Here is a 14,381-nt window from a genome sequence, read left to right as displayed (position 1 = left end):
GTAGTTAATCCAACTAAGACGCTGTGAGAGAGTGAGAGTGAGAGTGAGGACACTACACATTTACCAAACGTTAACGTGAACTGAGGAAAACTGAGAGCTTAAATGCTCAAGGAAGGATCATTGACTGAAACCATGATAACTAATGATGAACTGGAACACCATGACTAGAAATTAAACATGAAATGACTGTGACATAGTGTCCAAATACTTTTTGGGGCTACTGTATATGTGTAGTTATATCCTAAAGTCTGAGGGCACTATAGTGAAAGAAAGTGCATCGTGCATTCTTTTTGAATACCCTCCAACCCCACCCCACCCCACCCCAAACCAAAACAAAACATGCACTTAAGCTGGCATGAACTTCACGAGATCCATTAAGTTCTAATAAGATTTAAGAATTTACTGTACCAAAGAGCATCTTGTGATTCATTGTAAGCAAAACAGGAGAAAAAAAAAAGTTTAAATGTCAAGTCACAAATGTGTTTGCATTTGATAAGAGACCAGATTACATTCCAATAAACATGTGAATAAAACTTTTCAAATCTGATTTAAGGAATCATAATCCAAGACGATTACACTTTATTTCAATGTCCACATTCTACCAACTATAAGTGACAAATTTGCAACTACATATCAACTACCACTCATTAGAGTATTAGTAGACTGTTAGGTTCAGGTTAGTAATATAAGTTGACATGTTCTTGCAAAGTTACTTATAGTCAGTAGAATGTCTGTTGGAGGAGCATCGAACTAAAGTGTTAGTAGATATTATGCAGAAAGTCTAATACTCAGACCGTAGTTGACATGTAGATGCAATACTTAATGTCTAAAATGGACCATCAAAATAAAGTGTTACCTTAAAGGCAGATAAAACACATAAGAATATGTTTTTGTCACAGAAAAACAGTTGCAGTAACAATAGCAGAATAAAGGCTAGTGCAAGAGAGGAGGTCTGTAAACATTCCCCAAGATGTTTGTTTGCTCTGGCTCCCTTTTTTCTCTCAAACGCTTGAGGGGAAGAAATGAAGCGAGGAAATAACAGCCAGATGACGAAGGCAAGAGTTATATCTATGAGGCAGAAAATCTTATATAATATGCTTTTGCGTTCACTTTTCTGTCCATGCTAGTATTTTATTTTCATAAATTATATGACAATGGCCCTTATAATGTGAGACTGAACACTCTGATACATAAAAAGGAAAAACTGGCTGTTTTCAACGTTCTGGAAAACAAGACAAAAATACCAATTATTTGTTCATATTTAACATGAATGTTATATGACAAAACAATATGAGGCCTTAAAAGGACACAGGACTGAAGAGGTAAGAGGGAATGTATGTGTGTGTGTGTGTGTGTGTGTGTGTGTGTGTGTGTGTGTGTGTGTGTGTGTGTGTGTGTGTGTGTGTGTGTGTGTGTGTGTGTGTGTGTGTGTGTGTGTGTGTGTGTGTGTGTGTGTGTGTGTGTGTGTGTGTGTGTTATCTTCTGTGGTGGTGCATTTGGCATTGCTGTGTTGTATTTATAGCTCTTCTTGATAGAAAAAGCCTGCCCAAACCCTACCACTCCAATTAGTCACCCAATAGGTGGAGTAATTTAATAGAACATACAGCCCCAGTCGAGGGCCACCAAGCTCAGTCTGGCCAGACTCTTCACACATGCACACGGACAGCTTTTCTCTTGAGGTAAGAATCTATACAGGCAGATTACTAACACCAAACCTCACTGCTACTCTACCATCCTGTGTTCTCAAAATTACAATACTACTAACCCCTAACTACTACTAACATTGCAACTGCATGTCAACTAACTCTCATTAGTAGACTGTCTGCTTAATATCTGATAACTATTTATCGTGATGCTCCTCCAACAGACTTTCTACTGACTATATATGTGACCCTGGACCACAAAACCAGTCTTATGGGTAATTTTTTTTAAATTGAGATTTATACATCATCTGAAAGCTGAATACATAATCTTTCCATTGATGTATGGTTTGTTAGGATAGGGCAATATTTGGCCGAGATACAACTATTGAAAATCTGGAATCTGAGGGTACAGAAAAATCAAAAAAATTATGAAAATCGCCTTTAAATTTTGTCCATTTCTATTGGTGATAGTGCTGCATCCATTCACAAAAATAAATGTTTTATATATTTAAGGTGGGAAATTTACAAAATATCTTCATGGAACATGATCTTTACTTAATATCCTAATGAGTTTTGGCATAAAAGAAAAATCTATAATTTTGTCCCATACAATGTTTTGTTGGCTATTGCCACAAATATACCCGTGCAACATAAGACTGGTTTTGTGATCCAGGGTATATATATACTTTGCTACTATATATGTTAACTTATACTTCCTCTAACTCTAACACCCTAACCTAGCATACTACAGTCTACTAATAGTCTATTGTGGACCAAATAAAACCTATATAATATATACTAATATATTGTCGTGTCTGCGACCATGTCTTATTCTTAATGATTTTTGAAACAGTTAAGCGAATATGTTGCTCCTCTAGACTAAAATATGCTTTTGTTGTCTCCAAAATAAAGTTTTTAAGTATTATTTCTAAAATGCACAAAGTGTTATATTCGAAAGATTAACTGTACATTTTTAAATGCTTTGAAATATGCTTTTTTTATTTGCCATTACATCGTCATTTTACATTTGAAATATACTTCTTGTGCATATGTTGCATTTTAGTCAAATTGAAATCAGCCTTCATTGTGTGAAAACATTTACTATGTTACTGCATACACTACTGTTCAAAAGTTTGGGGTATGTAAGATTTGGTTACACTATATTCTATTTCACAGTGTCATTGTCACATGTTACATGTAGTTACTGTAGTAATAACTAAAAACGATGCATAATTACATGCAATTAACCCTAAACCAAACCCTCATCCTAACCCTATGGTATTTACATGTAGTTAATTATTATTACTCAGTACTTAAATGTATAATAACACTGTAATACTGTAACCCTTTATTTGAAGGTGTTTTTGTTAATAACAGAGTATTAATTATACATTTAAATACTGAGAATAATAACTAACTACATGCATTACTATTTACCATTGGGTTAGGATTAGGGTTTGATTTAGTTGCATGATTTATAGTTATTACTATAGTAACTGTAACATGGGCATTGTAAAATACAGTTGGTTACACTTTATTTTAAGGTAATATTAAGCAACTTCATATACTTACTATAGGGTTAGGGTAGAATTAGGATTTGGTTGAGGGTTAGTTGCATGTAATTATGCATAATTTACTGTTATTACTATGGTAAGTACATGCAGCATAATGTAACAAGGACACTGTAAAATAAAGTGTTACCATGAAGTTTTACCTTTCTCTTCTATTCACCAAGGCTGCATTTATTTGATTAAAAATACAGTAAAAACAGCAATATTGTGAAATATTATTACAATTCAAAATAGCTGTATTCAATTTGAATATATTTTAAAATGTAATTTATTCCTGTGATGGCAAAGCTAAATTTCAGCAGCCATTACTCCAGTCTTCAGTGTCACATGGTTGAAAACAGTTGAGCTGCTTAATATTGTTTAGTTTTAAGATTCTTTGATGAATAGAAAGTTTAAAAGAACAGCATTTATTTAAAAGTGAAATCTTTTGTAGCATTATAAATGTCTTTACCGTCACTTTTCATTAATTTAATGCATCAATAAAAGTAATCAATAAAATCATAAAAATATTAATTTCTTCTCCCAAAAAAAAAAAAAAATGTATACATACATACATACTCAGCTCAACATTTTGAATCTACTAATAAACTTCTGCAACAGTAAAGAATTCGTCTCACAGTGGCTTGGTATTGTGTTAACAGGTTACCATAGCCCTTGTATATGACACCCTAAAATCTATGACAGCTATAAGTCCCTCTTAAAGCATTTATAGAGAAGATAAAAGGCATTTATAGAGTCATGATGGGTGGTCAGACTCTTGTCATGGATATGGATTGTGCTGGAGCAGGAATGGGGGTGTGAAGGTTGTGTGTGGGGGGCGTAAACACAAGGTCTTAATCTCAGGAGGGTTAGTCTTCCATCCACCTGTCTGCAATCTCTTTTTAGTGTCGTCTGAAAGCATTCCATCTATCTTTCAGACCTCCGCTATACTTTTAATTAGCATTGTGTGATATGTTTGTGTCATGGCACTTGCAAATCTCTCCAAACACAGCTGAGGATTATAAAAGGAAAGATTAGACAAATACCAAATCATGCCCAAGAGAGGAGAACTTGTTAGAGGAGATCAGTTTCAAGTGTGCTGGTGACAAAATTAAAAAAAAACAAAAGCTTATTAGCTTATAAAAGAGGGTTTTATGATCTATCAAGAATGATGCAGTTGACACATACAGGCTGACTTTGACAATATTAAAGGAAACTCTTATATTTAGATCTAATGCATGATATTAAATGAATAAAAAAAGCTTTCTCTCCAACCAGTGTTTTCTTTTGTCTTAGCCACTGTTGTTGCCGTTTAAATCAGATTTATGTCGGGCACTTCAAGCTGACTTTAAAAACTGTAGCCAGTAAATTATGAGGAACTGGACGAGTCATCTCAATCCATTGGTTAAAAAAAAAGTGGGAACCCTGAAGAACATTCAGCTCCTAATTATTTTGTTGGATTTTTTTATTTTTTTACAATTATTTTAGTTACTTTAAGTTTTGAAAACAAAACTATAGGCTAGAGATTGATAGAAAATAGCATTTCAACAAAACTAACAACAACTAAACACTACAAAACAGTGATATTGTAGTTCATATATCTATGGTCTGTACCAAAAGCAAGGCGATACTTTCAATGTGAAGGGAGAAAAAGTAATGTAAGTATTTAGTGACATTTAGTAAAAATGTCTCGACCAGTCAATGACAGGCTTGTGTTTAGAGCCTCGGACGACTTACATCCTCAAGAAAATATGCTCAGAAATACCTGCATGCTATTTTGAAAGTGTGAAAAGACATAGAAGGAACCTAATGGAAAGAATTGAGAGGGCTTGCCAGTTGGATGGAGAAAGGGAGAAAGCCTGAAGAAGTGAGACAGCAGAAAAGGGCAAGACAAACAGGAAGCAGAGGAGGGGGGAGTGAAGGACTGACTGTGCAAGTCAAAGAATTTTCTTAGAAGGATTTTAAGCAAGAGAGCGTGCTTCTCCTGGATTTCATCTGCTACCTTTTATGGTAAAACTGTGGAGGGAGATTTGGTGTAGTAGTGAAGCCCGGGCTCAGTTAGACACACTCACAACGGGATAGCAGGGAGACAGCGTGTGCGGGACACACTGGGGACCCCTGAGGCGGGCTCATGGGAACAATACGCAGAGGGGCTTAACAGGTCCAGGACTCAGACAGCTGTGTGAGTAGATGGCATTCTGATATCAAGAATAATGTGGTCCAAATCACAATCTCTCTGTCAAGAACTGTTCAGAGATATTTCAGGTGAGTTTTAGAATCAGACGTATCTGGCCTATTACTGGACAGATGGATTATTCTCAGAAAAAGTCCATTCATATGATGTTTATAGATAATCACATGCACAGACACACTATGCTGACACACAATATAATCGCTGTAAGCTTAAGGTGAGATAACAGACTGGTTATGATGGTATGATGTGAGATAACAGACTGGTTATGATGGTATGATGTGAGATAACAGACTGGTTATGATGGTATGATGTGAGATAACAGGCTGGTTATGACGGTATGCTGTGAGATAGCAGACTGGTTATGATGGTGTCATGTGAGATAACAGGCTGGTTATGATGGTATGATGTGAAATAACAGGCTGGTTATAATGGTATGATGTGAGATAACAGGCTGGTTATGATGGTATGATGTGAGATAACAGGCTGGTTATGATGGTATGATGTGAGATAACAGGCTGGTTATGATGGTATGATGTGAGATAACAGGCTGGTTATGATGGTATGATGTGAGATAACAGGCTGGTTATGATGGTATGATGTAGTACACTGTGGAATTCCAGACTGATGCCTCGCTTCTTAAACAAGAGACATATCTCTTAAAATTATTCTTTATTTTTAATATTAATAATTCCATTTCTTTCTTTCTTTCTTTCTTTCTTTCTTTCTTTCTTTCTTTCTTTCTTTCTTTCTTTCTTTTTCTTTTCTTTTTTTCGCTCCAAATGTGAGTTACATTACTTAATTTGTTGGGTTTACTCAGTTTTATTTGTTGTGGTACCAAATGTAGTTACTCAGATCTACTTATTTTTTTTCCTTTCCACTCTCAGAAAAAAAGGTACAAAAGCTGTCACTGTGGCGGTACCTTTTCAAAAGGCATATTAGTCCCTCAAAGGTACATATTGGTACCAAAAGTGTACATATTAGTAAATGGTACATATTAGAACCCTTTTGAAGGGTACTGTAATGTAGCCTATATTTAATTGATTTCACTGCTAAAAAATGTACTCAATATTTTAAGTGTAAAAATGTGTCATCAGTAAAACTAATTACATCTATAATTGGACTGTTGATCCTTCTCTTACACCTTAACCCACCCTTTAAACCTACCCATACCACCAACCCTGTCCCTAAACCTCAATACCAGCAAAAGTCTTTTGCAATACAACATTAACACAATTGTACCTAGTTATTATTATTATTTTAATGTAAGTGCCTACATAGTAGTTAAAGTGCCATAATATAAAGTGTGACCATGTGATACTAAACCAACACTGCTTTAATGTTTCATGAATTCCACAAGTAAATCCTGATGATCCTGTTCTCCAGCATGATTTGAGAATGATCCAAAAAGCATCTCGTACTTCAGTGGAAGCAAGAACATCTGGAAATTATTTCACAAGTTTACTTATAAGTGAACTAAAAATAGTGCAGAATCTTGTATATGTATTTTAAGTCATTTATTTGTTGTAAATATATCAAAACATTTTATTAACAGGATTCCAGTTTCAAGGTGGTCTCAGACTTCTGGACACCACTGTATATTATCTCTGAATATCTTACAGCAATGTAGTTAATGATGGTTTGAGCTAAAGAAATTACAATCATTTTATCAGAACATCTAACATTTTCTTAAATCTCCTCAACCTCTCTCCATCACAGGACTGAAAGGCTGAAGTAAAGATGACAGAGCGTTATGACTGCCACTACTGTAAGGAGTCACTGTTTGGGAAGAAGTATGTTCTTCGTGAGGAAAACCCATACTGCGTGAAGTGCTATGAGAGCCTGTACTCCAATACCTGTGAGGAGTGCAAGAAACCCATCGGCTGCAACAGCAGGGTAACATTAGTTATAGAACCATGTATGAAGTTGCATAAAACCAGCCAATCAGTTTAGAGCTTGCAGATTGAGTAAGTGTTTTTCAGTTTTGTCATCAAATGCACCATTTGGCTACAATCCATTGTTGGGGGAAACACATTACAAGTTATGTAATCAGATTACTTTTTCAAGTAACTAGTAAAGTAACTCGTTGCTTTTACATTTACAACAAAAGTTACTTTGTTCTCCTATTTATCTGACTCCTCTCCTGTCCCCATGTTGAGAGAAATTTGAGTAAGTTGTGTGCGCTGTGTAATGGTTTTTGTAGTTCTAGACGTGAGCATGCATTTACTCATCTCACTTGCAAAGAAACCGTTTTAGTATTTCTCAAAATGAATCAAATTCAACCAGAACTGTCGTCTTTTGCTGCTTTAGGATCTGTCCTACAAGGACCGCCACTGGCATGAGGACTGTTTCCACTGCTTCCAGTGCAAGCGCTCACTGGTGGACAAGCCCTTCTCCACTAAAGACGAGCAGCTGCTGTGCACCGAGTGCTATTCTAATGAGTACTCCTCCAAATGCCATGACTGCAAGAAGACCATTATGCCTGGTAAGAGATTCTTCACCATGGGAGGAACGTTCAACAGTTACCTCATGTCAGTAGATGTTTTCTTTTATACTCAGCACTGCCATAAAATCATAATTCATTCAGCACCGCATTCTTTCCATTAAAGCAAATGAGAACTGCTTCCTTTCACACAGGGTCGATCTTTGCCCAGATCTTGTGAAGAAAGAATAACTGTCATAACGATATATTACTGGCCCATAATGACGTCAAAGCAATAGATTAAGTGATCTGCACACTGGTAATAAATATTCATTCATAAATCCTTAAAGACAGGTCCGTATGACCATGTGAAAGTGTTGGACTCTCATTAACCCAGTATGTTTTAAGATTTTAAAATGTAAAATGTCAACACGTGGACTAACAATATATGTTCCTTTTTAAAACATGAAATTCTGGAATTTGGCATCCACTCTTCTTTTTTCATATTTGTAATTTTACTGTATTCATGAAAATATTTTATATATAGGCTACTAAGCCATTTGAATGTGACTAAATGCCCACTTATGCAACCAATTCAGAATAGATAAAGAAAAAAATAACTACGCAAATTAATAAATTGATATTAAGTCCACATGCATATTTGTATGAATGCATAAATACTCATTTACGTTCAATTATATAAAATTAATCAAACTTATGTTTGTCTACACATACACTACCACTCAAAGTTTTTTGAAATAAAGCAATTATTTTATTCAAGAAAATGTGTGAGAAAATGTGTGCAAGAAAAAAATAAAATGCTATTCTCTGAAACTTTCTATTCATCAAAGATTAGAAAAACATTAAGCAGCTCAACATTTCTAATAATAATAATAATAAATGTTTCTTGAGCACACACTCAGCGTATTAGAATGATTTCTGAAGGATCACGTGACACTGAAGACTGGAGTGAGTAATGATGCTGGAAATTCAGCTTTACAGATTTTACAATTTTACTGTTTTTACTACTTTTGACACAATTAAACACAGCCCACTCAAACCCCAAACAATTAAACTGTACTGTACTCCACAAAATACCTGTGCTAGATATTCGAATTGTATATAATAAGAGCATAGAAAGTATCTGAATATCTAACATGACTTGATATTTTGGACAAGGACTTATACATACTGCACAAACTTCCTCCATCATCTCTTCATAAGCAGAATGTTGTTGTATTTGGGATAAGATGGCTCTCTTCTTCTCCCTCAGGCTCCAGGAAGATGGAGCATAAAGGAAACAGCTGGCATGAGACCTGCTTCACCTGCCAGCGCTGCCAGCAGCCAATCGGCACCAAGAGCTTCATCCCCAAAGACAACTATAACTATTGCGTGCCCTGCTACGAAAAGCAGTTTGCCATGCAGTGTATTCACTGCAAGAAGGTAGATTATACAAGTACATATACACTTACATGAAGACTCCAGAAACTCTTTAATTAAGCATAAAGGCCTGCTCAGAATGTAATAGTAGTTTACTACTTACTGAATACATGTGCACTACATTCTGTAAGTTGACCACTTTCCATTATGGGATACAGTATTCCATGCAGTGTTACACGTTTTGAGAAATCCAGTTATTCTATGCATACACTCTAAAAAATACTGGGTTGTTTCAACCCATGTTTGAGTCAAATATTGGGTTTGTCCATATTTGACCCAAACATGGGTTGAAACAACCCAGCATTTTTTAGAGTGCACAGGTAATCTGCATGCATGCTAGTCTGATCATATTAAATCTCTTCCTTCTCTGTCTAGCCCATCACCACTGGCGGTGTGACGTACCATGACCAGCCCTGGCATAAGGACTGTTTCTTGTGCACTGGCTGTAAGCAACAGCTGTCTGGCCAGCGCTTCACCTCTCGTGACGACTTTGCCTACTGCCTCAACTGCTTCTGCAACTTGTACGCCAAGAAATGTGCCTCCTGCACCACCCCCATCAGTGGTATGTACAAATACGCTGTGTGTGAAATCAAATAATTCTCTACCTGTATAGTATAGTATATACTGCATATATGCGCCAAAAGTGTAGTATGTCCGAATACATAGTATTTGAAAAACAGTTGAGATTCTGAAGTGTGCATACGATAGACACTTTACTATCCCATAAGGCCGCAGGAGAGGATTTTTAATGAAAGTGAAGCGACGCAACTGACGTTGGTAGGTCATGTGACAGTAACAATGTGGTGGATGTAGTGCGCTTGAATTTCCTTCATACTGCCCATACAGTATTAATGCTATATATAACATACTTTGTTAATGGTCACAAAGTAAATTCTAATTCAAATGTAGTACCTACTCAGACAGTGCGTGGTTTCGAACACAGTCATGCAAATATATTTGCGCATGCAGGTGAAGTCACAGATCCCACAATATCCAAACCAGCCATTTTTGGAGTTTGATTAAATACATGTTTTGTTTATAATGAGTTTTTAAGCTATGAAACTTGCAGGATTTTTTAATGGTACAAATGCCTCTTATATGTCAAAAGATCAAGGCAGATTTGATTTCTCATGTCATGATCCCTTTAAAAATTAAAAACTAGAAATTTAAATCTTTTTTAATTGTTTCTTTGATAACTAACTGAAATAAAATAAGTTTGAGCTGAAATACTAAGAAATTAAATGAAAGCTAAATAGAACTATCTAAAAAAATGAATAAAATAAGCACATAACAACATTATTAAAACTTATTATTGAAAACTCATAAAAATAAAAGCTAATAAAATATTAATAAATACTATAATATTACATAAGTAATACTAAAATAATACTGGTGTAACATACAGGATGCAGAAATGTAAAAAAAAAAAAAAAATAAAGAATTACATTTTTTAATTATTATCATTATTAATTGTTATTTTTAATAACAAACTTCATTTTCTTTCTAAATTACTCAAAAACATGTCACCATAAAACAAATGTGGTATTTCCAGAAACCTTGATGATTTTGAAGTGCCACCAAACGTTTAATTCATATGATTATGCACAGTATATGTAAATTTAGTACTTTTATATTAGGGGAGCGCGGGGCACAACCTAACACGGGGTTAGTTGTAACACGCTTGTTTTAAATACTTCCGCACATGCTTGGATGATGAAACTTTGTGTATTTACTAGTTGCCATATCAACACTATATAGAGAAAAAAATTCCGCCAAATTTTTTTTTTTTTTGGAAGATATCCATAGACATTTATTAAACCATAGCAAAAGTCAATTTCTTTCTTAAGTTAATTTTTCATCTCTATTTTTTGTGTTTATTTAAAATAAGACAAATCTGATATTATTTTAATCTCCAAGATGTTATTTAACAGTTGAGATAGTTCTTTAATGCTTCGCTAACTAGCAGAAGACACTAGCAGGGTTTAAATCCCAGTTGTGCAGGTGGGGGCATGTAGTAACACTGCGTTACACTGTGCCCCTATTAGAAATATGTTATTTTATTCTATACTTTTATTAATTTTATTGAGAAAATGAGAGAAAAAGGTGAATAAAGACTGAGAGTCAATGTTCAGAATTTACTAATTATTTATTTGTTTTGAACTATGTTGTATAGCTGTGTTTTCATGTGTTCGTAGTCAAAACTCAAAAATGAGTTTATATTTAATTATTAAAAATTGCCATTATTTTATATGAAAAAGTTTTTTAATTGTATTTTATTTAGAAAATATTTTAGTTTGTTTTGTATTTTTTTTTTTTTTTGTTAGATCAGATAACATTTTAAGCTGTCATATGTTATGTTACAATGTGCCCCTCACATGTTACAATGTACCCCACCTATGGGGCATGTTGTCACATTTCACTTCCATTCTTTCAGGGTATATCAAGAAAAAAGTATATACTGTATTAATAAAACAAAAACACATAATTGTACTAGACATGTGGGAAATTAATGTGAGAAAAAATAAATACTCTGAACCATAAGTAGATTTACACAAACTGAGAAAGTCAAAAAGCGTTACTTTGTGCCCCGCTCTCCCCTACTAAAATCATTTCATCATGCCTCATTCCTGACTTATCAAAAAATAAACTTTCAAAAAAGTACAATGATCAACACTCTCAGCCATTTATTTCATCAGGCTTGTTCAGTGAGGAACTCTCCATGCAGTTAAAAAAATAAGCAATAAAAAAACCTCAATCCATAATGCCTAGAAAAAGCTTCACTAAAACACTGACATGTGAAACACCCTTCATTATGCTTTCTCACTTAAATACATCAATGCATGATGCAACACACATCACAACTGCATTTTGATCCTATGAGGGCTATAAATTAGGGCTGTCAAAAGATTAATCGCATCCAAAATAAAAGTTTGTGTTTAAATAATATATGTGTGTGTACTGTGTATAATTAAATTTGTATATATAAATACACACACATGCTAGTATATATTTAAGAAAAATGTGTAATTTATATATAAAAAATTTATATTTATATATAATATAAATTATATATAAATATATAAAATATATGTATGCAAATATTTCTTAAATATATACATGCATGTATGTGTATTTATATATACAAAATAATTATACACAGTACACACACATATATTATGTAAACACAAACTTTTATTTTGGATGCGATTAATCGCGATTAATCTTTTGACAGCCCTACTATAAATACAAAACTATCAAGGGTCATCAACTATCTATTATTTGATATTGGCCAAACTATTTGAATGGGCCTATTTCGGTCTAAATCCCAGATCATTTTAATAATTCATTTTCTCAATGTATTCAATAAATTTACTGGACCAGAATGTTCCCCAAAGTTGCAAAACTCTCCATAAATTCCTCACCTTGTTCTTCCACTTCAACATCCTGTGGCACATGGCCAATTCAAATTCTAAAAAAACTGAATTGGAGGCAGTTCTTAAATTCAGAATTTTGCTCAACCCTGTTTCAAAGAGCTCAAATCTACCGGCTTTCCATGAACTCTGAAACACAGCTACATCTGCTTGTTTCTAGTCCTCATAACATGTTTGTCACCGCACGCAGGACTTGGAGGAAGCAAGTACATCTCCTTTGAGGAGCGCCAGTGGCACAACGACTGTTTCAACTGCAAGAAGTGCTCGGTGTCTCTGGTGGGCAGAGGTTTCCTCACCGATAGAGATGACATCCTGTGTCCCGAGTGTGGAAAAGACATCTGAAAGCGTGCATGGAGAAAACAACCAAGCATCCACAACGCTTAAAATGAAACAATGAATAGATTTAGGTGCTCCATGGAAACATAGTAAAGCAAAGATTATAATAGAATAACAAGAGACAGATTTTCTTTATTTCAAGAGTTTATTTGAGCTTGCTTTAACTTGAAGACTGAAGAAAGAAATGGTTCTAAAGATTAAACTGAATAATAAAAATAATATGCATTATTATCTCTTTAAAATGTCTGACAGGCTTTTGGATGTGTTGCATAACCCATGTCTTAATTTTGGCTCTTTTGTGTATCTAACAGTTATACATGAAATCTAAACAGTAATGCAAAATCAATAAAGCTTACTAAAAAAATGTGTTATGTTTTTCTCATGAATGAAGACTATTGCACTAGCAAGCACTCAGGAGTAATATAAGACAACAGGGCCACCTAGTGTTTAACAATGACCATGCAAAACAACATGCACTCTTATCGGGGCATATGCAAAAATCCGTTTGTCAGTCGTGATATGAAGCTTTTGAGGTAAAGGTTTATGATTAAATGCTTGAAATTAGTTTTGCAGACAAATGCAGATTATGCCTAGGTATGAATATCTTGGAGTTTGAGTTGATAGTGAAGGAAATGCAGTCAGCAAGTGTCCAGTATACATGGAAACTCCTTCAATTTCCAATGTAAAAGCATCCCAGGATGCACCTCATGAAGTGGGCTGAGTAAGAGTAGAGCTGGTTTTGGAATCTAGAGAAGGGTGGCCCAGAAGCCATTCATTCACACATTTGTATAGTTGTATAGTTCTGATGACCACCATTTTCAACATTTTAGAATAAAAGTAAAAATATAAGTAGACGTGTCCAAACTTTTGACAGTGCATCTTGTAATGGTGGGATTTGTTTATATGAATTCAGGAAAACTCTCAAACAGTGGGGAAGGAGAGAAGTTAAGCTCTGGGATTTCAATGACTCCACTGGGACAAAAACCGGAGATGCAACTGCATGGAAAATAAACATCTCCAATAAGAGGCAGTGGGGTGTTTGAAAGTTTAACAGAGAGATATAAGAGTGAGAGAATGAGCGAGAGAGTGTGAGCTGACAAGAGCGAAAGAACAAAGTAGAAGTTCTCTGATCTCTAATTGGATATAAACTACAAAGAACGAGACAATGGACCTCCTCATTATAATCTTTGCCGTCTCCATCATTATTCACTTTTATATTAAAGGGGACCTATTATGCCACTTACACTTACAAGATGTAATATAAGACTATGGTGTTCCCAGAATGTGTCTGTGAAGTTTCAGCTCAAAATACCCCACAAAATATGTATTATACCATGTTGTTAATGCCCATTTTTGAGTGGAAGGAAA

At 34.7% G+C, this 14,381-nt stretch overlaps 1 protein-coding gene across 3 annotated transcripts; it reads left to right on the top strand.

Moving 5' to 3' along the window:
- Positions 1-1,424: 1,424 nt before the first annotated feature.
- fhl2a (four and a half LIM domains 2a) lies at positions 1,425-13,381 on the top strand. 3 transcript variants are annotated; one of them, XM_081369267.1, is made up of 6 exons: positions 1,425-1,679; positions 7,104-7,280; positions 7,695-7,869; positions 9,080-9,249; positions 9,622-9,808; positions 12,868-13,370. In XM_081369267.1, exons 2-6 carry the CDS (start codon positions 7,125-7,127, stop codon positions 13,017-13,019), a joined length of 840 nt encoding a protein of 279 aa, XP_081225393.1. In that variant the 5' UTR covers positions 1,425-1,679; positions 7,104-7,124; the 3' UTR covers positions 13,020-13,370. The 3 variants fall into 3 exon arrangements, with proteins under 3 accessions (XP_081225393.1, XP_081225394.1, XP_081225392.1); XM_081369268.1 differs by lacking the exon at positions 1,425-1,679 and adding an exon at positions 5,097-5,458; XM_081369266.1 differs by lacking the exon at positions 1,425-1,679 and adding an exon at positions 5,128-5,375 and having other exon boundaries at positions 12,868-13,381.
- The last annotated feature ends 1,000 nt before the right edge of the window (positions 13,382-14,381 follow it).

This window comes from Scardinius erythrophthalmus (assembly GCF_964197995.2).
Source record: "Scardinius erythrophthalmus genome assembly, chromosome: 6".
Taxonomy (NCBI): Eukaryota; Metazoa; Chordata; class Actinopteri; order Cypriniformes; family Leuciscidae; genus Scardinius; species Scardinius erythrophthalmus.
Note: the sequence above shows the minus strand (reverse complement) of the source record. Positions and strands in the feature narration are given on the sequence as shown.

Coding starts and splice junctions, on each gene's coding strand:
- fhl2a (XM_081369266.1), top strand. CDS start 7,125: ATGACAGAGCGTTATGACTGCCACTACTGTAAGGAGTCACTGTTTGGG. Junction 7,281..7,694: donor CCATCGGCTGCAACAGCAGG/GTAACATTAGTT, acceptor TTGCTGCTTTAG/GATCTGTCCTACAAGGACCG. Junction 7,870..9,079: donor CAAGAAGACCATTATGCCTG/GTAAGAGATTCT, acceptor CTTCTCCCTCAG/GCTCCAGGAAGATGGAGCAT.